Source organism: Pteronotus mesoamericanus, unplaced genomic scaffold (assembly GCF_021234165.1).
Source record: "Pteronotus mesoamericanus isolate MK-2021 breed Mesoamerican mustached bat unplaced genomic scaffold, CSHL_Meso_final contig_2, whole genome shotgun sequence".
In the NCBI taxonomy this organism is placed as follows: Eukaryota; Metazoa; Chordata; class Mammalia; order Chiroptera; family Mormoopidae; genus Pteronotus; species Pteronotus mesoamericanus.
Window position 1 is genome coordinate 20,715,150 of NW_026555084.1, and position 22,494 is coordinate 20,737,643.

General features: G+C 42.3%; 1 protein-coding gene across 8 annotated transcripts in view; it reads right to left on the bottom strand.

Moving 5' to 3' along the window:
- Window positions 1-22,494, bottom strand: part of ARHGAP26 (Rho GTPase activating protein 26) — a 392,428-nt gene that overhangs the window by 357,042 nt on the left and 12,892 nt on the right. The window contains exon 1 of one of the 8 annotated variants that reach the window (XM_054568248.1): window positions 19,624-20,283. The exons of the other annotated variants lie outside the window; for them this stretch is intronic. Coding sequence (XP_054424223.1) covers window positions 19,624-19,708 — 85 coding nt within the window. The 5' untranslated portion in view covers window positions 19,709-20,283. Of the gene's footprint in view, window positions 1-19,623; window positions 20,284-22,494 lie in introns of those variants that run through there. 8 annotated transcript variants of the gene reach the window in all.

A 22,494-nucleotide genomic window follows, 5' to 3' on the forward strand; every position in this document is an offset into this window, starting at 1 on the left:
GCCCACAGTTTTCTCAGCAAAAACTGTGGGACTTGGCATTTGAGAACTAATGTTCCATGAGTAAGCATTGCTCCTTTCCTATTAAGGACAATCAGTACTTGAAAAGTATAAAACATATCCAATACCTGGGGTCCAGAAACAGCAAGGGAAAGAGAAGCCTTCTGCCCACATTGCCGAATATGAAAAGAGCAGCAGCACTGGCCTTCATGGACCTCTCAGGATCTCTCTGGCTAATGCCAGTTGCCCTCAGCTTTCCCCATTTAAAATCTGTCCGGCTCACCTTTCTGCATTCTGGTACTTTACTCCAGGTTACGGCTGCTTTACTGGCTAATCCAAATCTCATTCGTCCTTTTGAGCCTTCCTGTAAACCCATTTTTTACACTCCTCTCTCAAAATTCTGCTCAAGTTAAACATAAATTTACCATATGACCCAGCAGTTTCAGTCCTAGTTACCTGCCTAAGAGAAATGAAAACATATATTCACACAAAAACTTGCACAGAGTATTCATAGTAGCAATATACATAATTGTAAAAAAGTAAAAATGGTCCAAATATCACTGAATTGGTGAATGGAAAAATAAAATGTAGTACTATACATATATACTATGAAGTATGACTTGGCAATAAAAAGGAATGAACTAGTGATACATGCTACAGTATGGATAAACCTGAAAAATACTATACTAAGTCAAAGAAGCCAGACACAGAAGACCACATACTGTATACAATTCCATTTCTATGAAATGTCCAGAATGGCTAGAAGAACTGACTACAAGTGGACAAGAGCAAAAGAGCAAAGTTTTTCATAATGAAACTTAAAAAAAAAAAACACCTTGCTCAAATCTATGCCTAATATGATGCGTGGCAGAATTCAGTGAGTTTCTATGCAGTGAGTAAGCCACTGAGGAAGCTGGTGAGTGAAAGAGTGAACAAATGAAAACTAATTTCCCAGAAGCCTCTCTGGTAAGCCTTAATTAGGTCCACATATTTCATTCACTCCACTCAGCCTCAGCAAGTTATGTGTATTATTTATTTAATGATATCACAATTCACTGTGATATAACTACTACATACCATACACATACACACACACACCCGGGGGGGTAAAAGTAGGTTTACTCACATACATGGAAAAAGTAGGTTTACAGTTGTCCATATGGAATATAATACAATAATTAATAAATAATACACAAATAAATAAACTCTGTGTTCAACACACTCACAACTCACAAAATATAATCCTAATATTCTGGATTAGGTTAAACTATATAAAATTGTCACTGGTAGGTTAAAAATGGTTAGTAAAATATTGGTAATTTCATGTGATTCAAACTATATAACAATTTTGATGCAAGAGACAGGACAGAACAGAGGTGCTTAAGTGAGACCAGCCTATGTGTGGCTTCAGGCTCCATCCCATATTCTAAGCTTCAACTGCCTCATGTGGGAAATGGGGATAGTCAGAATCTTGCTCACAGGGCTGCTCTGAGGATTACCGTGACAATGCACAGGAAGCACCTTCCAGTGTTAGGCAAAGTCACAAAGGAAGTGCTCAGTAAATTACAGCAATCATTGACAACTGCTGGCCCTATCTCTCTATAAACTATACATCCCTCGTTTATCAAGGAGCAGGATTTTTATTTCTTTTGTATTTGTTCCCTAGGGTGTTCCCTAGACCTGCAGACAAGAGATGCTCATTGCTGGAGTCCTGCACAGGCAAGAACAGACATTTCAAGTTCTAAGGAAGCCTGAGAACACAGTTGCTTGCCTGCACACCACTGGAGTCTGCCTGTGGACCCCCAACTCCTCCAAGGTGAACTGCAAACATGGCTGCAACACTCTTTTGATTCCCTCCCTGACCTCCTCTTCACCACAAGCTCAGCAACACCATGAAGTAGAGGAAGTGCCATCAGAGAGATTTCCTTCTGTCTTATTTCTCAACAAAGATGTTTGGCTGCTATGCAACCAGTGTAAGTGGATGATAGGGCTAGTCGTGAAAGGCCAGGTTTCTACTAGCAACAAGGACGGTGACTATGGAGGAGTTGCAAATAACATAATATCCCTACATCCTATTCAAAATTCCTCAACTTATTTGTAGTCATCATAAAGGTAGCCAAAGATTCCAAATAGAAGAACCAATGAGGGTAAATTAGAGTCTCCAGATTTCACAAATAATAATACAAGACAATCAGTTAAACCTAAAGCAAACAAGAAATGTTTGGGGACTGACTGACACTTCAAAATTTTCATTTCCTCTCTGAAATACACATGCGCGCGCACACACACACACTCACTCACTCACTCTCCCCCCACCCCAGAAAGATAAGGTTCCCTAATGTAGTGAAAGTCTGAAAGTCTATGTATGAAGCTGGATTAATGGATCTAAACCAGCCACCATTTACGAAGGTTGTGCCAGCACTCTGCTGGGCACTTTATATGCACTACTAGCTCACTGAATCCTCAAAGCAACCCTACAAGATAGGTCCATGTGCTAGTATCTCTCTCTCACAGGTGAGGAAACTGAGGCTTAGAGAAGGTAGAATCAAACTCAAATTTGGGCCTCCCAATCTGAATCAAAAAGTTAAGTCTAGGGACCATTTGCCAGAGTCCCAGGCTCAGTCTACATCTACTCAGGTGTCCCTGAGCTCATTCCAATTTTTCAGTGCTGTGGTATATGAACTATGTCTCAAGCTTTTAGAAATTGCTTTTCAATACCTACTTCTGTATCAATAAAACTGAGAAACATCAATCTGCAAAACCTCTAAAGCCACTTCAGTTGGTGATTATAATTGCTTTTTCTCTCTTCCATTCTATTGCCAGATCTTAGCAACTTTACCTCCCATGAGCCTCTCCACTAAAATTAAGGACAGAAAAAAATAAAGTGATCAAACTTTAAATGAGTTAAATTTTGATAACTGGGTAGAGCTCTCTTAAAGGAGGCTTTAGAAATAATACTAAAATCAAAATGAAATTTGAACTGTGTCAACTTCAACACATTCATTTATATCCTTCATCACCAATGATAATGGAGCTGCGCTGGAACTGATAAAACTGTAGTTATTACTGCATGAAAGAATGGCCCCTAGGCATTAGTTGTCAACAAATACCTCATTCACAGAGCAGGTACCACAGAACAGTTGTCCTCACCTCAATGCTCTCAGCCTCTGGAGTTGCCAGGGGTTTAAGAGGGAACAGATCCTCTTTGATGTTCTTTTCAGTCCAGTTTTTATCCACTCTCCTCAAGGTTACTGAATCTGACCCACACCCACTCTAGTCTCCCCAGATAGAAGGCAACTATTTATATGGATATTCTAACCAATGGCTGGCATTTACAGATGAGCATGAATGGCATCGCTTTGGTTCATTTTTTAAAAATGCAATGTTTCCCTGAGAGGTGCGGGCTACTCTAACGACCAGAGTCCAGGACAAGGCATTTCCATCCTTATTCCTCATAAGGAAAACTGTTGGCGATGGTGACATTCTTCAGACACAGGAGTAGCCAACAGCAGGAGGAATTCTTTGGCATAGTTGCCTTTGAAGGCAATATATCTCCTTGGTAACAGTTCTAAAAAGGATAAGGGGAGGGGGGAGGAGAAGAGGGAAAAACTCTACTAAATCTTACACCTTAGCAAGCACCTAGAAAAATGTCTGTTACTCAAGGTACCATACCTTTTTCTCAAAAGGATGCTTAGGATTTCTGAGGGGAGGGGGATTGTCTTGTTTTGTTTTGTTTTTGTTTTTATTGAAAAGGGGCATCTAATATCTTTCCAAATGGATCCTTGGCTTTCCTCATCTATAAAATGGAGATGGTGGTAATAGTGATAGCATCACTACCTTGTAACAGCGATTTTCAATGCTTTTCATCTCATGAAACACATAAATTAAGATTCTGCAGCACACCAAAAAATATCATGTCAATCTGACAAAAAAAGTATAATTTTTATTTATTCACCCCAGACAGCTATTATATTGTGTTGGTTGTTGCCATTTTTTTAATAGGACAGTCTAAGGGAAAAGAGGTGAGTGGCCCTCACTAAACAGTTAGGTATTGCATGTTTTAAAAAATTCTTGCGGCACACCAGTGTGCCGGGGCACACTGGCTGAAAACTGCTTCCTTATATGGTTGTTTTGAGGATTCAGTGAGAGCGTACACAGAGTTTACAGAAGGTCTGGTACACTCAGCATCATCAACAGATATTAGCTGTGACTGTCACTATTCCCCAGTACAGCACTAGAAGCGCTGATGCTAACTTGGAGATGACAGAAGGGAGAACTGGATGATGTGTAAAACACAATTCAAAAGACTCCTACAGAAATTCCACAGCTTAAAATTTAAAAAAAAAGAAACAGAAAAAGGAATCAAAGCTATGCCCAGAAAACAATTTTTAAAAGAAAGAAAAAGTAGTCGGCCCTGTGCCCCGAGCATTACACAGCCACCCATCATGCAGTTACAGATGACTCAAGAACAGGAAATGGCACCTGCAGTGAGCTGATGCCTGAATCGCACACACAGACACACGCTCTGCTCATCAGTGACCTGATGATCCTCATGGGGGAAGATCAGGACCCATGCACACAGGGGAAAGGGCTGGACACTTGCTCAGGCTGGAACAAAGGATGAGCCTGGCTTCTGGCATTGTTTTCCATCTTTCTCTGCTACGGCCTCCGCTTTCCTCTCACCCTGATAACTAAGACCTTGCAGCTCACAGATAGCAGACATACAACTAGGAGTTTCCAGGCACATGGGAGCACATGAGAACATGCTGCCAGGTTTCCAAGAGCCATGGGAAGTTGGGAAATTACTGAACTAACACCACAAGAAGCACAAATAATGGGAATAGACAACAAAAAGAGCTTGGGCTTCTGATGGCAGCTTAATGTAAGAAAAGCCCAAAATAGAGAAGGGGGTGGTAGAGGGAGAGAGAGAAGGGACTCCAGTGAGTCAGAAAGAGCAGAAGTGAGTAAGCTGCGTCTCTGTGGTCCTCCCAGCTCCGTACCCCAACCTTTAAATTGAGTGAATATATTCATTATTCATCGCCTTAGTCTGGATTTGTTTATGGTTATTTATTCTGCAGTCAGTGCTTTCTGGATCATCATGCCAGATACTGGGAAGATAAGCACGGCTCCTCTTGGAGCTCACAGTCAAGGATAATAGGAGGATGACAAGGTACCACCTGTAAATTTGCCCGAATGTATCAAGCCATTTCATTTAACACTGTGTCCGGCTGCATCAGTCCAATGAATGAAGCAGGTGAGTAAGCAGCTGTGAAGCCAATTACAATGGCACTCCTATGGCTCACATCACTCTCTACAGCTCACAGCAGGAACAAATCCTGCTGAGGAATTCACAGGGACAAACACCTTCAGCCTCAAAGCATCACTGCCAGGACTGCTGAAAAACTGGGGGGCAGGAGAGACACTTCTCACCATATTATAAATTAAGAAGTTGATCCTGACAACCATTTGCGGAGCAGCTGTTACATGCCAGTCACTGCAGACTGTCCTCATGAAACTTAGAATCTAAGCAGACCTTATAGTCTAAGTTGTAGTAAGTTATTAGAAGGACCCAAAATGCAGAAGACAAATCTCCAAAAGGGGGGAGCATTAAAATATGCCTCTGAAAAAACCCCAGAGTTGAGACTCCTGAGGGTATTCACTGCTGTCAGAGCTGTGACCACAACAGTAAAAGTGACCAAACTTGTAAGACCTGTTGGGTTTGCTGCAGAATATATTTAAGGCATCTCTTCAAGGCATTCCAGTTTGGGAAGGAAGTGTCGCCTAAACATGGCTGTTCCCAGGTCCCAGGACACTGCCCAAAAGCCGCTGGGCTTCAGGGAGACCGCTCAAATGCAGACCAGCATAACAGTGGGTGAAGAGGCCCACGTTGCCATCAGACCTGAATTATCTTCTCAGCTCTGAACTAGTCAATTCTTTCCCTTTGGGATATAGTTTCTGCATTTATAAAATTGTAAAAACAATAGAAAAAGGAGAAGCATGGGGTAGAGAGAGAGGGAGAGAAGACCATTCACTGAATGCATACACATAAATAAACAGCAGTGTCCACCGTCCAAGGTGACACGATTCAGTTCCTACTAGAAACCCTTTGCTTTTCCCCTTCCTCCTACACACCATGGAGGGCACTTTCACCATCACCACCCTTCTAGAAGCGTGGCTTTTGAAAGGCAGCTCTTGTGCAATCTACAACTTCCTAACATGATGCACACTGCTCCACTTAAAGGGACAATAGATCACAATATCCCGCAGTGCCCCAAACGAACCCATTTCCCTGCTGTGTACCAGAGAGGCCTGGCAATGGCAGAAGGACACTAGATGGGAAAGCCCAGGGTGGCTTCCAGAGAAAGGAACACTTGAGCTGAGATGTAAAGCAGGAACAGTTATGGGAAGGGAGGTGGAGGAACTATACATAGAGGAAACTGTGCATGCCAAAGCCCTGTGAGGGTAGGCACACGAGCTGCAAAAGAGCAGAATAGGGGCCCCATGTCTAGAAAATGCAAACCAGTGCATGACAGAACTACAGAGGCAAGCGGGTCAGACCACGATACGGGGAGGCAATCAGGGTTTTTGGCAGTAAAGTGACATAATCCGATCTTCATTTGGAGAAGAACATTGTAGCTACAGAGTTGCCAATGAGTCCCAGTGATGAATACTAGCATCCACTAAATGGGAACAAGTGTCTGAGACATCAAGAAAGAGAAAGGCTGAGCAGTGAAGAAGGAAAGAAGGGCCAAGTGGTTGGAAAGTCAGCAGTACCAACATTAGCTGGGAGCATGTAATAAAAGCAGAACCTCAAGCCCCAGCTCAGAACCTGTATTTCCCCCAAGCAATTCAGATGCACGTTGTAGCTTGAGAAGCACAGCTCCAAGGCAGAGTGCGTACCAGCCTTTGGAGGCTCTCAGTTGTATCATCGAAGTCTTGCATTTTCAAACCCAGCTCTAAACATAGACTGCAATAAAGCTACAAAACCCAAATACCTGCCTTATACAGGGCCCAGCACTAACCAACCCCCTTTTTTATTACAAAATCATAAGCATGTAATTCTGTAACATAACAATATCATACTCAAGCACACTCTATGACATTTTAGGCGAAATGTTCAAATTAAAACTATAAATTATTACACCCATATTATTACCATACCAACCACACTCAAGCAGCTGTTACTTCTGCTAGACGCTGTAGTTTAAGCAAAATGGAATCACAGACAAAGCTGCTATCAAAGCACTCTTTCTCCACCAGCCAGGAGGGGAATCAGCATCTACCTGCTTCCTCTATCTTGCTAAATCTACATGTATAACAATCACACAGGGCGACCACAGCTATGATACAAAGAATCATCCTGTATCCATCCCCCCGAAACATCCCAAGCAGAATCCAAGTCCTTGACAGAGCTTCCAGAAGCATCCATGAGTCAAGTCACCTTTGAGAGACAGCCTCTCAACACTCAGCATAACTATTCACCTTGCTTCCCACTTGAAAATGAGCAAAGCCACCTGCAGCATTCATCAATCTTGCAGATCACAATTCTATCTAGTTATAAAAACACTCAGTGGCTTAATCACTGCTTTTCAGTGACGCCTAAACTAAGTCCTTTAATCATTATGTGTTTAAGTTTTTTTCCCAACTACAAAACAGGAACCCTAGCATTTATCCCCACAAGAATGTTTCAAGGATTAGGGAAATAATGTTTTCAATGCTCTCTGAGGTTTATCTGTGCTATTTAGTTCATAATGCTTTGATTATGTCACTATGTGACTCAAAAAAACTTACAATGGCTTTCCAGTATCCACTGAATGAAGACAGACTCTTCAGTGTGGCACCCAAGCCTTCCACAATCTAATCCCAAAAACCCTGCATTCTTATTGCACAGATGCTCCAGCCAACCCAGGCTAATCACAGTTCCTGAGCAAACTCATCTTTTCTGTCTCCATACTTCAGCTAGTGAGATTCCCAGTGGAACTGGAACCCTGTTGCCAACTCCTAAGTTCCCATGTCCTGTGTGTTGAGACCTATAGTATGAGTGGGCATTGGCCAAACAAGGGGAGACGGGAAGACACAGGGACACCAGTTAGAAGGAACTGAAACACTTAGTGGACTGATGCTGGGAAATCCATGACCCATTGGAGAAACTGAAACAAAATCACAAAGTCAGGAGCACAGAGCATAAACACACAGGCAATGAGACGCTGAGGGAGTGGGCAGGGGCCAGAGTACAGAGGACTCCAAAACCTGTACCCAGACATCTGGACTTTATCCTAAAAGGACTAGTGGAAAGGCTCTTGAAGGCAATCATACCATTAATACTTGAGAACTATTTTAGTGAAGGTAAAAGGTGCCTCCAGAAACTTTGTCTGAAACTCTTTCAATCTACTCTACTTGACCCACCAATGAAATTTAAACTGTTTTTAGGAAATATCTGCGGCATCTTTAATAGCTGTACATCATATATTTTAACCAGAGATTATAATCATAGAACCATAGATCAAGTAGAAAATTTAGCAATCATTTATTCTAACCCCTTATTTTAAAGATAAGAAACTACAGTCCTGAGAGATTAAGTGATTTGCTCAAAAACAGAGGCAATTTGTGGCAGAGTCAATATTCAAACCCAAATCCTATGACTTCTAGGCCAGAAAGAATAGGATGTAGTAAACACTCCAATATAGGAATGAAAGCATTCATTCGTTCAACAATTACTTCTTTATGCAGCAGATGCCATTCTAAGCACTGGGAATACAGAAGTAAATATCCTTGCCCTTGTAGAGTTTTCATTCTAGCAGGGAGACACAGACAAAAAAAGAAACCAAAATAAATAAATTACACAGTATGTTACAATGAGAGAAGTACCACAGAAAAAAGTAGAAGGGAGAAGTATGACGGGAGAGGCTGCCACTGAGAAAGTGGCAACTGAACAAAGACTTGAAGAAGGTAAGTGCTTGCAGGACACTGAGGATTTGAAAGGTCCTGTGATTCCTACCTTTCCATCATAACTTACCTGTACAAAGTGCAGGAAATAGGGCTGAAACTCTGGGGAGAAATTCAGCCTTTTTTCCTAACTGTTGACATCCACCCACCAAGTTCAACAAACAAAAATCCACAATTCTAATATTCTCTCTGATAAAACAGGAAAAAAACAACTCTCCTTCTGGCTTTAATAGGAGGCCTTGATAGACTGATGAATTGGAATGTGGTGAAAAAGTGGATAAGGAGAGAATTTCGGGCTGGAAGCAAAACAAATACATATTCTGCATTCTGATAATGAACCAAGCCAATTTATTTCAGTTATTGCCAAATATGGATTAAAATGTGGGTCACTTCCTGAACACACCAGAAATGAAACTCAGATTATCACCAAGTTCCCAAAACCTGATGAAGAGTTGCCCAGGACAGAGAAAAAGAGGGCAACAAAAGAGGAAGAACAATGGAAACTACAAAGACTCTTGGAGCTTGGTCCCATCTCCCTCCTCTCCCACTCCCTGCCCCCTCAAACCAAGCATGCTGTGGAGTGCTAAAGGATCAACACTGTAATTCCAAAAAGCAAATACTTTCTGAACAATCCTCACAGTAACCCCATGAGATGGGCACTTCTTACCAAACTCACTTTACAAATAAGAAAATTGAGACAGCTGAGTCTCTGAGAGGTTAAAATGCCCACACGGCTCACACACAACACAGACAGCATTAGAACCCAGGCTACCTAACCCCACAACCCACACTGGAGCTCAGCAAACTTTGGCCCTTGGCCTGTTTTTGTATGACCTGCAAGGTAAAAACGGGTTCTACATTATTAACAGGTTGTAAAGCAAAGACAGAAAAGAATATACAACAGAGGTCCCATGTGGCCCACAGAGCCCCAAACATTTACTATCTGGATCTGGCCCTTTACAGAAAGTTTGCTGACCCTAATAGTTTAATCCACTGCATTAGCTGTCAGCAGGTAGTAAACAAGTTCTACTGGATATATTTTGTTTCCCAAACCGTAAGTATCAATGTACAGGGAAACAATCAAGCTCTGGAAGATGGAGAACTAGTTGTCACCGGCCAAGCTATAAGACAATGAGTCACTGGCTGGGGGATATGAAACTCTACTGCATTACTTAACAGTTCTCACACAACATTTTGCTTTTATTTTTTCAATTGGTCCCAGCAGGAACAGTCCCCTATCCCCCTCCTACTTACCTGACACCCCATCCCCTGCTCATTAGGCACTTGGCTCTCAAACACTATATTCAGGCTGCCCAGGCTGCCCCATCTTGGTGGTCCCCAATACTTCAAAACTGTCTTATATTTCTCCCCCTCAAAATCTGAATTTCCAGGGTTATGTTATTAAAACATAGCCTGATAGCACAAATTAACTTAACCATATGTGGAGAAAACTCATGAGATATTCGGGAGGCACAGCCCTTCCTCTTCCCTGGAGGGCTCTCATTCAATTCACTCGGCCAGTGTGATGGAATTTTGTTGCTTTGGCCGCCTGGCAGCTATTCCCCCTTCTGTATTTATAACACCCTGATATTCCTCTGGGAAACCCTTCCTCCCTGACTTTCAGACATTTATTTCATATGCTGCTGACTCCACTCTGGGCTCTGGCCAGGCAAACTTCAAGGATTATCTCAAGGATAAGCACGTGATTCAACAAAAAGCCACCTGAGAACCGTGCTCCGGGCTTTGGTCTGAACTCTTGGTCACAAATCATCTCACGAAGGAGAGAGAAGATGACATTTGAGAATGGCACCAGCCTAAAGGAAAGCAGAGTCGAGGGACGCAAGAGACCAGGCCTGCAGACACTGTGTGAGCCACAGGACCCAGGCTGGTCCAAAGTCAGGACATCCCTGGGCTTTCCAGCCAGAGACCCCAATAAATTCCCCTTCTGCTTAAGCAGCTTGGATTGGATCTGCCCTCCCTTGTGAGACAAAGTGGTCTGTCTCGTGCAGTTAGAGTGGAAGCACCCTGTTTGCAACTGAGTCTTATTAAAATCATCTGATAGGGTGACCAGTGGGAGCTCACCTCTCTTCTCCCCACCTATGCAGGAACAGGGGGCTCTCTGAGGGATGTTGGGGCCTCCTAACTTAACACTGAGTTTTCTGATCAGAGCTGGGAACAGTAAGATTCTCACAATCAGTATTTGAAATTAGTATACTTTACTTCCTCCCACTCAAAACTTATATCTCGCCATCCTCAAAGGGAGAAGAAAACAGAAAAAAAGGCAAAGGGAGTATAACAGCTATTGGACAAGTTCTCCTCCTTCTATTATGTCCAATGTTCCTTGGCAACCGGCTTCAGCTCATTCCAATGAACACGCAGAAGAATGAGTATCAGACCTCCAGGTGACACAGCGTGTCCTGTTTATGGCCTCTTGACTTGGGGGCAGGAGTGAGTTCATGCTGTTCTGCAAAGCTGGCAGAAAACAGCCAACAGAGCACCTGCTGTCGTCAGGGGCCCTCCCATTGGGTTTCTGTCTCTCCCACACTGGCTGAAGTTTTTCTAAGTTTTGCCTTCTATAAACATAAACTGGAGATGTTCACCAAAAGAAAACAGATTAAAAGTATTTTCAAAACCAGCTTAATAGAAAAACAGAGAAAAAATTGTGACACAGAAAGAACTTTAATTGAATTTTTTACTAAGATAGTAGAAATCAGCAGGGACCGAAAGGCATGATGCACAGTCGAAAACACAGGCCAGCTTGTATTTTAGGTTCAGAACTTTCCTGAATCCTCCATAACCCTGCTCATTCCACTGCCACCTCTAAGGATTCTGGCAATGAACGTACAGCCACAATGCTCTGTCTCTAGGTCATGAACTAATTTCCAACAACGGACAAGTCAGCAGAGACAGGCATTTCTGCATTTAGCAACATATCTTAGAAGTAACCGTGGTAGCAGATCCCTGCACGGTCAGTACACTGCAGGAGCAGGAGGAAAAAAATGTGGGTCAATGAGTCTCTAGTGCTTAGATGTCACCAAGTAGGACATCTGTGTGTGCAAAGATAGAGACATGATGATGTTCCTTCTCCCTCCCTGCCTGCTCCTGAATTAAATACCTAAGAATTTGGCTTTCCATAGATAACAGAGGCCACAGCCCAAGAAAGGGACAGAGACGAGAGACTGACTTTCATGCTTAAATTCTATTTAGCATGAATCCAGTCCTAAATCTTAAGAGGCTGTATGGGAAATGCTGTCTTTTGTTGGCTGAATTCCTGCTGAGACCCATTTGTCCAAAGGAATTATCCAAATGAACTGATATTAAATCTTATAAAAGTCAATACAGGGTTTCAGAAAAATTTTGTACAGAAACTATGACTTGGGGCTATCCCCTGGAGGAACAAGATGTGGTCCAGCATGGAAACACTGTCAGCAAGCAACATACAGAGGCCTGCAATGTGAACAGAAGTGGGAAAAATATTTTTCTTAATCTTTTTAGAGGCAAATAGAAAGTCTTTTATAATTGACTATGAGGATTATCAGGAGTGTCTTTCCATTTGTGGAATAATAACTAAAATGATTATTAAAATTTAACACCTTTCAAATGAGAAGGTATGAAGGAGAAATATATACTCTACTATGCAAACAACAAGCAGTCTTGTTGATTTAAGAGTCAGCTGTAAGTCCCTTTCTTCTAGGTTTGAAGATTATGAAAAGAATCAATTCATAGAAGGTTAACAGGCCGAGTCAAGGAGATCTGGGCCACCTCTTGGTACTTATGACACAGGGTTAGAAACATTAGAGTTGTCTTTTCTTTCCTCTGCCTGATAAAAGTAAAGACAAAGAAACAGAGACCTAAGAGAGAAGTAAGCAAAGGCAAAGGAGTGGGAAGCAAAGAAGAGGCTGGTGACAGCATTAATCAACTCTCACTTCTGAGGCTTGCTTTTTTTTAACTCATCACTTCTTTTGCTACAGCAAAGATAGACTGGATCACCATCCAATCAGAGCAGTCACACCTGATTTGCCCAAGGTGGAATCGGGCAAACAAAGTAAAATCTCAAGAAAACCAAGGGATGCTTGTGGGGAGGAACATAGAGAGATGCTTTTAGAACACAGTCAAGTAATCAAGCAGGACTCTTTGAAGGGACATGTGACATTATTTGACAAGTATTGGGAAGATTGGAGGGTGAGAAGTACTGTGAAGACTATAAAACAGAGTAATAGTATAGAGGAGGGAAGGGACAATACTGAAGACTTTAGGTCAGGTGGTCAGGCAAGGAGTCTTTAAGGGGCCTTTGGCTGAGACCTGAAGGATGAGAAGAAGTTGCCAACCACATGAAGATGTGTAGCAACAGCATTCCATAGAACAGCAATGGAAAGTCCTATAGCCGGAAAGTGCTCAGTGAGTTAGAGGAGTTTGAGACCAGTGAAGTTTACGCACGGAGGGAGAACAGCCAGGGAGGAGACTACAAAAGTAAGCAGAAGCCTTGTCATACATAAGCCACAGTAAGAAGTTCAAATTGTCTTCTGAGTGACATGTGAAGTCACTGGGAAATTTTGGGTGTGACATGATAAGGTCAATTTTTTTTAAAACATCGGTCTACCTGCCATGTGAGGAATGGATTCTATCACACCAAGATCACTATGGTTCTAGTTGGTCATGATTACAATGAGTAAAAATGATTCTGCCTAAGAAAACAGAAGAAGAAATACGAAGGGAAGAAAATATGATTCAACACAATCTATCCATCAAGTGAGAGCTTACAATTTGCAACAACCACAGCCACTGAGTGTAGGCCCAGAATTAATGCCTTTCAGCTACTCAAAGGAGCATTCTCAGACCACATAATCTAAGCTGCCTCCAGTACTCATCACTCTTGATCTTATTTCCATCATGGTACTTCTCACAATCTAAAAGAACCCTGTTTACTTGCTTGCTTTGCCCACTATAATGTAAGCTCCATGAGAGTCAGCACTTTGTCTTATTCAGAGCTACGTGCCCAATATCTAAAACAATGCCTAGTACATAGTTGGAGTCCACTAAATATTCGTTGACTAGGCTAAAGAAATCTAAGTTCTAGAAGCAACTCCCAATCTCCAATGAAAAAGCCAGAGACTCAGATGTAGAGAAAGCACAAAGACAATTTTCATATTATTCCTATCTTCCAAAAGATGAAAATAATTAGTCATAGATAGAGTAGCACTATCTGTTGTAATTTTGTCCCAGGTGCTTTTCACACACTACGTCAGTTAAGCCTTCCAACGCTCTCAAGTGAGCACTACTACTTCCATTTTATAAGTGAGGAAACAAGAATTATGGGATGGAGCTAAGACTGTATAGTAAGCAGCACAGCACTGGTAAAAAGCAAATGGATTGGCATTGGACCAAGGTTCAAATCCTGGCTGCAACTCTTTTTAGTTGTATGATTTACTTTCGCTTTCTATGCTTCAGTTTTCTAATCTATAAATGGAGAGACTAGTATACGCCACATAAGATTGTTGTAAAGGTTCAATGAAATGAAGTTTATATAATACTTAACAAAAGGTCTGACAGACAAACAGGTTAATGGCTATAGCTATCCTATTACTATTATAGTTCAAATAAACTTAACATCAGGCTTTCAACACATAGAACTCTTCATTCTGCGGCATTCTGAAAGGACAGCTATTCTTTTTCTCCAAGGTTCTGTTCAACCAGCAAGAAGGGAACAAGCAGAGAACTGGGAGCTGAATCTTAAAGATGTGGAAAGAAATGTAAAAGTAGCCTATGTCAATTTATCTTAAGGAAATAATGGTGTGTCTAAAGGATTATCATTACCGATCGGTTAATGGTCATGAAAAGAGAAAGAGAAGGGGAGAAACAACCTAACTGTCCAAAAGTAGGTAGTTAGTTCAGAAAGCCTTGATGAAGCCCTGGCCAGTGTGGCTTATTTGGTTGGAGCGTCTTCCCATACACCAAAGGGTTGTAGGTTCAATTCCGGCCAAGGCACATGCCTGGGTTGCAAGTTCAATCCCCAGTCACAGCACACATGGGAGGCAACTGATCAATGTTTCTCTCGCATATTGATGTTTCTACCCTCTCTCCCTTCCTCTCTCTCTCAAATCAATGAACATATTTAAAAAATTAAAAAATCTGGATATGGCATACCTGGAATATTATATAGCCACTAAAAACAATCTCAGAGAGCAGTTAATGATATGGAAAGATGATTATGGCCTATTGAGTAGAAAAGGCTATAAAATGAGTACAGCAGTCTCCCCTTATCTGCGGTTTCAGTTACCTACAGGAATCACAGCCCAAACATACTAAATGGAAAATTCCAGAAATAAACAATTCATAAGTTTTAAATTGCGCACCATTCTGAGCAGCATGATGATATTCTGCACTGTCCCACCCAGGACATAAAGCATCCCTTTGTGCAGAGGCTCCCAGCCCATTAAAAACATAGTAGACTTCTCGGTTACTAGATTGGTCAAGAGAGAGTGAAAGAGAGAGGAGGGTAGGCATGAGCAAGCACATTCACATAACTTTTTTTTACAGTATATTGTTATAGTTGTTATATTTTATTTTAGTTATTGTTAGTACTCTTAATGTGCCTAACTGATACATTAAACTTTATCATAGGTCTGTATGTATAAGGAAAAACAGTATATATAGGATTCAGTACTATCTACAGTTTCAGGCATCCACGGGGGGTTTTGGAACATACCTCCAGAGGATAAGAAGGACTACTGTATCTCTAATTAACACTATAAATGTAATTTTCATTTTCTCCTTTTATTCATCTATAATTTCTAAACTTTCTCTAATGAACATGCATTATATAATGGAAAAAAATACAAGTTTGTTTTTAGATTGCTTGATTTTTTTTTTTAAATGACTAGCTTCTGTGACAAGAAACACTGGAGAATATATGTCTCAGAAGAAGGTAGAGGAACATCCTGCTATTTTGCTGTTAATGGCTTTATGAACAACAGGATTGGCAGCTTAAGGGAGGAAGATATAAGCCATCTTATCCAATCTCCTTAAAATTTGTCCAAAATATATTATTTCTGAAGAGTCTAGATGAAATACCTGCAAAGACTCGGATTTCATATCCAGTTCCCCGACCTATCCCAAATAAGTTTTTAGGTCCCTAATTGGCATTATAAATACATAATTATATCTGGAGCTGTTCAACTAACCCAGATAACATGCTCTCATTCATGTCCCCAAATATATCTTCTTGAAGTATAAATCACTGACCTACTTTGTTAAAGACGACTTTAATAGCATCTCCCTACCTCAATAATAAAAATGGGAAACTTGAGGCTACCATGAGGTCCCATTAGAGGAGCTGAAAATAAGCATCTAAACGCTCCCCATCAACGCAGCTAATCAGGAAGCAGGACATTCTGTACTCATCCTGATTCTGAGACGTCCTTTCACCTCTGAAATGTAACACAAGATGTGTCACAGGAAAAGAGACCCAAGACAGTGTTTTTTACAAGATGGGATCACTCAGAGCTCAGACTTCTTCAGATTCACAGTCACCTCAAATCTGGGAGTCTTTTTAGCTATCATCCTAAAAGTCAGGAAATCAGTTTCAGGTCATTTCCATTTACTAAAGGCTTTGTTTTTCCCGTAATTAAGAGGGCAGAGATCAGTCACTTCTTTGGTCTTTTGGCAGGCCAAGATGGTGATGGGGGAAGGACAGACACAGTGAAAGAATTAAAGAGCAAAAATGAGACAGGAGGAGAGCAAACGAGAGGAAGACAAAACATATAAATGGTAAGAGAACGTGTTATCTACACTGGGGCTGGAATTTCATAGAAGAGCACAGGCCTTCAATAAGAAAAAACGGACTTTCATGTTAAGACCTTAGATAGCCCCCAAACCATTGCCATTTCAGCCACGAGAAACGTACTTCTTTATCAATAATTCCAAAAATGGTTACATCTGAAAGTGCCAAAATGAAGCTACCCAAATAAGAATACTACCAGAATTTTTCTCCTCTGGAGAAGAAAAAGGTCCTCTCTTCTGCTCAAAACAATGTGTCTACCCAGTGGAAGTTAAGTTCTTCCTTCCCACTGTCTCCATGAAATTACTGTCTCCCAAACCAGATCAGAATCAAGAAAAAGACATGAGTAAAGAAGTCCTAAACCAGAGACCTACATGCACTCAGGAACGAGTGTGAAATAGTCCTGCTGCACTAGCATATCTGTCAAAAGATGAACAAAATAGAGAAAAATTGACCACCAGACACATACATCCTGGCATTGAAATCTGGGGAGCTGCAAATTATTTGAAGGCAGCAAAGGAAAAGGATATGTAGCTTAAAAAGATTAAGGGACAAAGGAGACAGGCGAGCACTGCACTTCGGGCAGTGGGTTAAAAACCCTGAGGAAGTGGCTGCTTAGGGCTGGGGGGATGGGGAGGATGGAGGAGGATGTCTAAGGAGTACAGGGTTTCTTTGGAGGAGGATAAAAATGTTCTAAAATTAACTGAGGAGATGGAAGAAAAATTATGAGAATATATAAAAAGTCTCGAATTATACATTACAAATGAGTAAATTCTGTGGTATGTGAATTATATCTCATTAAGCTATTTTAAAAGAATCCTAAGGAAGGACCTCTGAGGTCCCCACCCACCACTGCCTAACCTCATAATGGCACATTTGAGGAACTCAGTAATATGACTGCTAGAGGTGTCACATTAAGACACACGTCATCCTTTTCCTGCCTAACATTTCACAAGTTTCTCATTGAAGATTACCATCAAAACACATTTCAATCTCTGTCTTTAAAGAAGATTGGAAGGGAAAGGTAAGATGAGACTCCAGCATTTAGAACCCAGACTTGTGAAAACAAGTAAATTTTAAGTTATCTTCAGCTGGTGATCATCTTCATGCTTGAGCTCTGTGCTGCTCCCGACACAAAACCCCAAGCACTGTTGTGCTGTCTTTTCATTTCAGCATGGTGTGAAGTAATGCCGGCCAGAAGAGGTGGGGAAGATGAGAAGCAAGCCAAAGTCATGTCCCAAGACACAGAGGCCAAAAGCTTTCAGTTCCACTCCAATTTTCTACGCAATGGAGCAGAGCTTCCCTGCTGCGGAACTGATTACGAACCTGCTGGCTATGTAAAGAGGAAACAGGATTTCTTTCCAGAGGGAGAACCATCTTGCAGCTCTGAACGGAGCTGGCAACATGGTAGCTTGCTGACCTTGCACAGTGAGCCCAGGGAGGTTTCGGTCAGAGGGCCAGGAGACAGCAGCAAGCAAAGCTCTCTGAGGCCTCCAAGGCCTGGCCAGCAAACCGGAGGCAGTGGGACGAGAGCAGAGCTGGGCAAGGCACAGAAGCGGAGGCACCCATCCCCATGGCCTTCCTGGCCTCCACAGTGCCCCCAGTAGGAGAAGTGAGGCTGATGATCTGTTGGCAAAGCGGCCCAGAGCAGGATTTGCGTCAAAGTTCTCAACACACTAGTCAGAAACGCCAGAAACCCCTGCCTTGGGAAAGAGTAGCCCACAGCATTTTTTTTAACAAGCAGACAATAGGGAAAAGCAGCACAGGTCTCCTGGTAGCCACATCCCGGAGTCCCACCAAGCAGCAGGGCTGTGGTCCGCTCTGTCTCCCAGCCCCCGTCAGAGGGCCGAGAACCAGCTAAGATCAGAACAGAGATAAGGAGGAGCTGTTGCCAGAAATGAGTCGCCTGAGGGTACCTTCCAGGCCTGAGCAGGAGATCAGCTCTCCCTGGGTTTGGAGCACCTCACCCTCCGGAGCCATCAACCAGTCTTTCTTCTCCTCTTCCCTAGACCCTGTGTCCACTCAAGCTATGCTATAGCTCAGCCAATTCATTATGCTTCCTGAATGTTTTTAAAGAAAAAAAAATTTGCAACATAATTCCAGACTCTGACCCCAAATTACTTTAACCCTGATAAGAGCACCCAAGACTTACTGTGAGGAAACGTTTTGCCCTAGGATTGCCCGTGAGCACAACGTTTCCTTTCAGGAGCTGCACTACCCCACAAGTGCTGCCAGTATGGCCCAGCTCACAGGCCAGACTCATGGAACAAGTGGGTTACATGTGTAGAGCCACAGGCTGAGACATTCTGACATGGGTGGAATCTGTACTCTTTCGAACCATTCCTCCATCATTCCTTGATCTGCCATAGGGGCTCCTTCAGACACCTGAGATGTTCCAACAGGTGGCGAGCTGACACAGCTATGCATGCTAAGGGAAGACAAAGGATTTCAGACTAGGTTTATGTAGAATCCCTACGGGCCTGTAGAGACTTCACGTGTGGTCCGAGGACCCTCTCCAGGCAAATCACCTGTGGGACCCGAAAGGATGCATATGTCCAGACCTCACACGAGACTCATCCATCAGAAACGCTTTGCGGGGAGCCTGGGAATCTACAGTTAGAGGAATTCTTATACACATTCACATTTAAGATCCACTGTCTTACAACCAAACAGGGCACTTATGTGCATCTGCTTATCCTGCTAGGCACAATACCTACAATTTATCTCACGTTTTCCTCACAATAATAAAGTGGATACTTATCACCTTTGTAATTACACTGCTTTCTCCAGTTTCACCTCCAAAGGTCAAATCCAACGGCCTTTGGGCAAGCCCTCACCCAAACTGGCCAGGAGGAAACACCTAGTCATCAGAGCAAAAGTTTCTCCAACTCTCTTCTACTCACCTCTTCCGCTGCATGTTGATATTCCCCAGGGTTTCGGTCTCCATTCTTCTCTCCATAGGAGCGGTTCCTCGCCTTTGCTACCCATTAGAATCACCTGGGGAGATCTTAAAATTCCCAGGACCCAGGGTGCAACCAAGACAAATTACATCAGAATCTCCAGAGATGAGTCCCAGGCTCCTCAGGTGATTTCAATGGGCAGCTGCGGCTGAGAACCAGTGCCTGGACCTCTCGTCGCACCTGGTGAGACCCAAGTCTACACCAGTAACCCTATCTTCTCCAGAGCAGCAGACTTGTGCTTCCCGCCACCTTGTCAGTGTCTCCACCTGCATGTCTTGCGGGAACAACTCAGAAAGGACAAGCTGACTTAACTCCCATCATACACCATGGTTCTTCTCCTGTGGCACAGCTTAGCCATCCCCCCAAGACCTAAAACAGAAACTCGGGAGACACCCCAGACTCCTGCCTCCTCTGCCCACTGTTACACATTATCCTCTTCACCCACACCAGGACATCTCCTTAAAAATGCCACGGAAGCCTGCATTCTCCTTTATAATTTATCAGCATTTGACTGGATATTCAGATAATGCTTCCATTAAGACAGATTTTCAAAAAAGTATACTCTGCCATTAGTGCGCCCTGGCACACTGCCACCTACCCCAACACCTTATTCTAGTCTGAGAAGCACAGCCTAACCCCGCCCCCTCCCTGGCATGATAGCCAGATGGTCCAGTCTCTTACACACTTCTGCCTTGGGACATCATTAAGCTGAGTAAAGCTCAAATCATTGATAAAATATAGGGTTATTTTACATAATATAATGACAAATACTTTTCACTTTAATAGTTATTTCAAGGTATTTTAGGGAAAAAATGCTAACCATATTTAAACCTATGATTTCAGAATATAATAAAGTTCCCACTTGAAATAAATGTAATTTTAAATAAGTATACTTTTTCAAAGAAAATTAACAGTAATAAAGGTGGACAAAAGTAACAAGGGTGATTTTAAATGACTGATTTCTGGAACACTGCCTCACTGGGCTGGATAAGCCTTCACCTGCCTTTCCCAAAGCTCTCTGCTCTCTCCTCCACAGACCCCTCTAAACTGCTGGCAATCGTCCTCTTGTACTTACTGTGCACTATCCGTGCCGACCCTGCCTGTCAAGACACTGAGCTTCCAGGAGACAGGAACTGGGCCTGCCCTGCCCCAGAAACCCACCACCAGAAGCCTTCCATGCCAACAGGAGCTGCTACAGGCGCTGCAACAGAGCACACACAGGACAGGTGACTTCCCACTGGGGAAGGGCTAAGCTCTGTGGGACAGGCAGCCAGAAGAGAGATGTCAGACAAAACGCTCTGTTCCCTCTCCACTCCCCAGAAATTCCATTGCCCAGGGAAGCTTCACTGATAGATAAGGTGTGCCTACTGGCCCAAAGTCATGCTCTCCCGTCACCAAAGGTAGGAGACTGCCCTCCTTAACACCTGCCAAACTTCCTGAGTAATGCACATGCTGCACAAAGATAAAAACTCAACAGCACCCTCACTAGGAACACAAACAAGTTCTCTGGGGCCATAAGTTCAAGTGATTCCTGGTACACTATGTCTCATTTTAGGGAATGATTTTGTTGTGGCTTTCAATTCCAGAGTCAACAATATGTACAGACTGGGGAGTAGGAAATGGAGAAACTCTAAGCATTGTTTTATTACAGAGGCCACTCTGTCATAAACTAAATAATGAGCTTCCTTCCTACTTTAAAATCACAATTAATAAAATTCAGTTAATGCAGAACTTTTCAGGAACACTGCTATGAAATATTTATTGAAATAAAAAATGTACATACCCTGTGGTCCAGTAGTTCCATTTCTAGGAATTCATCCTACAGACCTACTCAGTCATGTGCTCATGACAGGTAGCTCCAGGATGTTCACAGGAGCACCGCTTGAAATGATAAAAGACTGGAAATCATGTAAATGTCTATTATTAGGGGAACCTGTTAAATCAACTATGTTATATCCATACAGTGGAATACAATGCAATGCTATCACTGAGTTAGCTCTATATGTACCAATATAGAATACTACCTAAAATATATTAAAATAGTTCACATTGCAAATAGATGCAAAATACTGTATTTGGCATGCTACCAAAAAAATACATAAATATATTTGCTGACAAATGCATAAATTAGGTCTGAAAAACATACAGAAACTGGTAAAATGTTGCCTCTAGTAGAACTGGGGATCAGGAGACAGAAGGAATTTAAAGGATACTCACAGTGTTTTTTGTCCCTTTTGAATTGTATACCATTGACAGGTTTTACCTACTTAGAGAACTTTTTTAAAAGAAACACAGGTATAAATTAAAGGAAAAATGCCTTTTTAATTTTATTTTATTTGCTCAACTGCTAATCATTTTCTACACCTGACCAGAAGTGTAATAACACAACCTGAAGTCAGGAATCTGTTAAAATTTCAGCTGTACCTGCTTGACAGTCTCAGTGGCACAGAAACTACTTCAAGTTCAACTCGACCTGCCTGGAAATCTACCTAAAGTCTACCTAAAGAACAGGAGGAGCCAGTTTATATTTGCAAAGCGTTCACATTAGCCCTGAGTAAACTTGAAAGCAAATCTGATAGCAAGGTCAGATGAACTTTGAAATCTACCTATGGTGTCTTTACAAACCACGTGAAATAGGGGTTATTTTGCCTTTTCCTTTGTGGCAGCAGCAGGTGTCAAAGCGTAGCTAGTGGCTTGACCCAAAGAGGCCAGCTAGTTAACAAGGTTTAGTCCAGAATTCCCAAACCCCTCAAATTTTGTCCATCTGGCAAAGAACGAACACACACACACACACACACACACACACACACACAC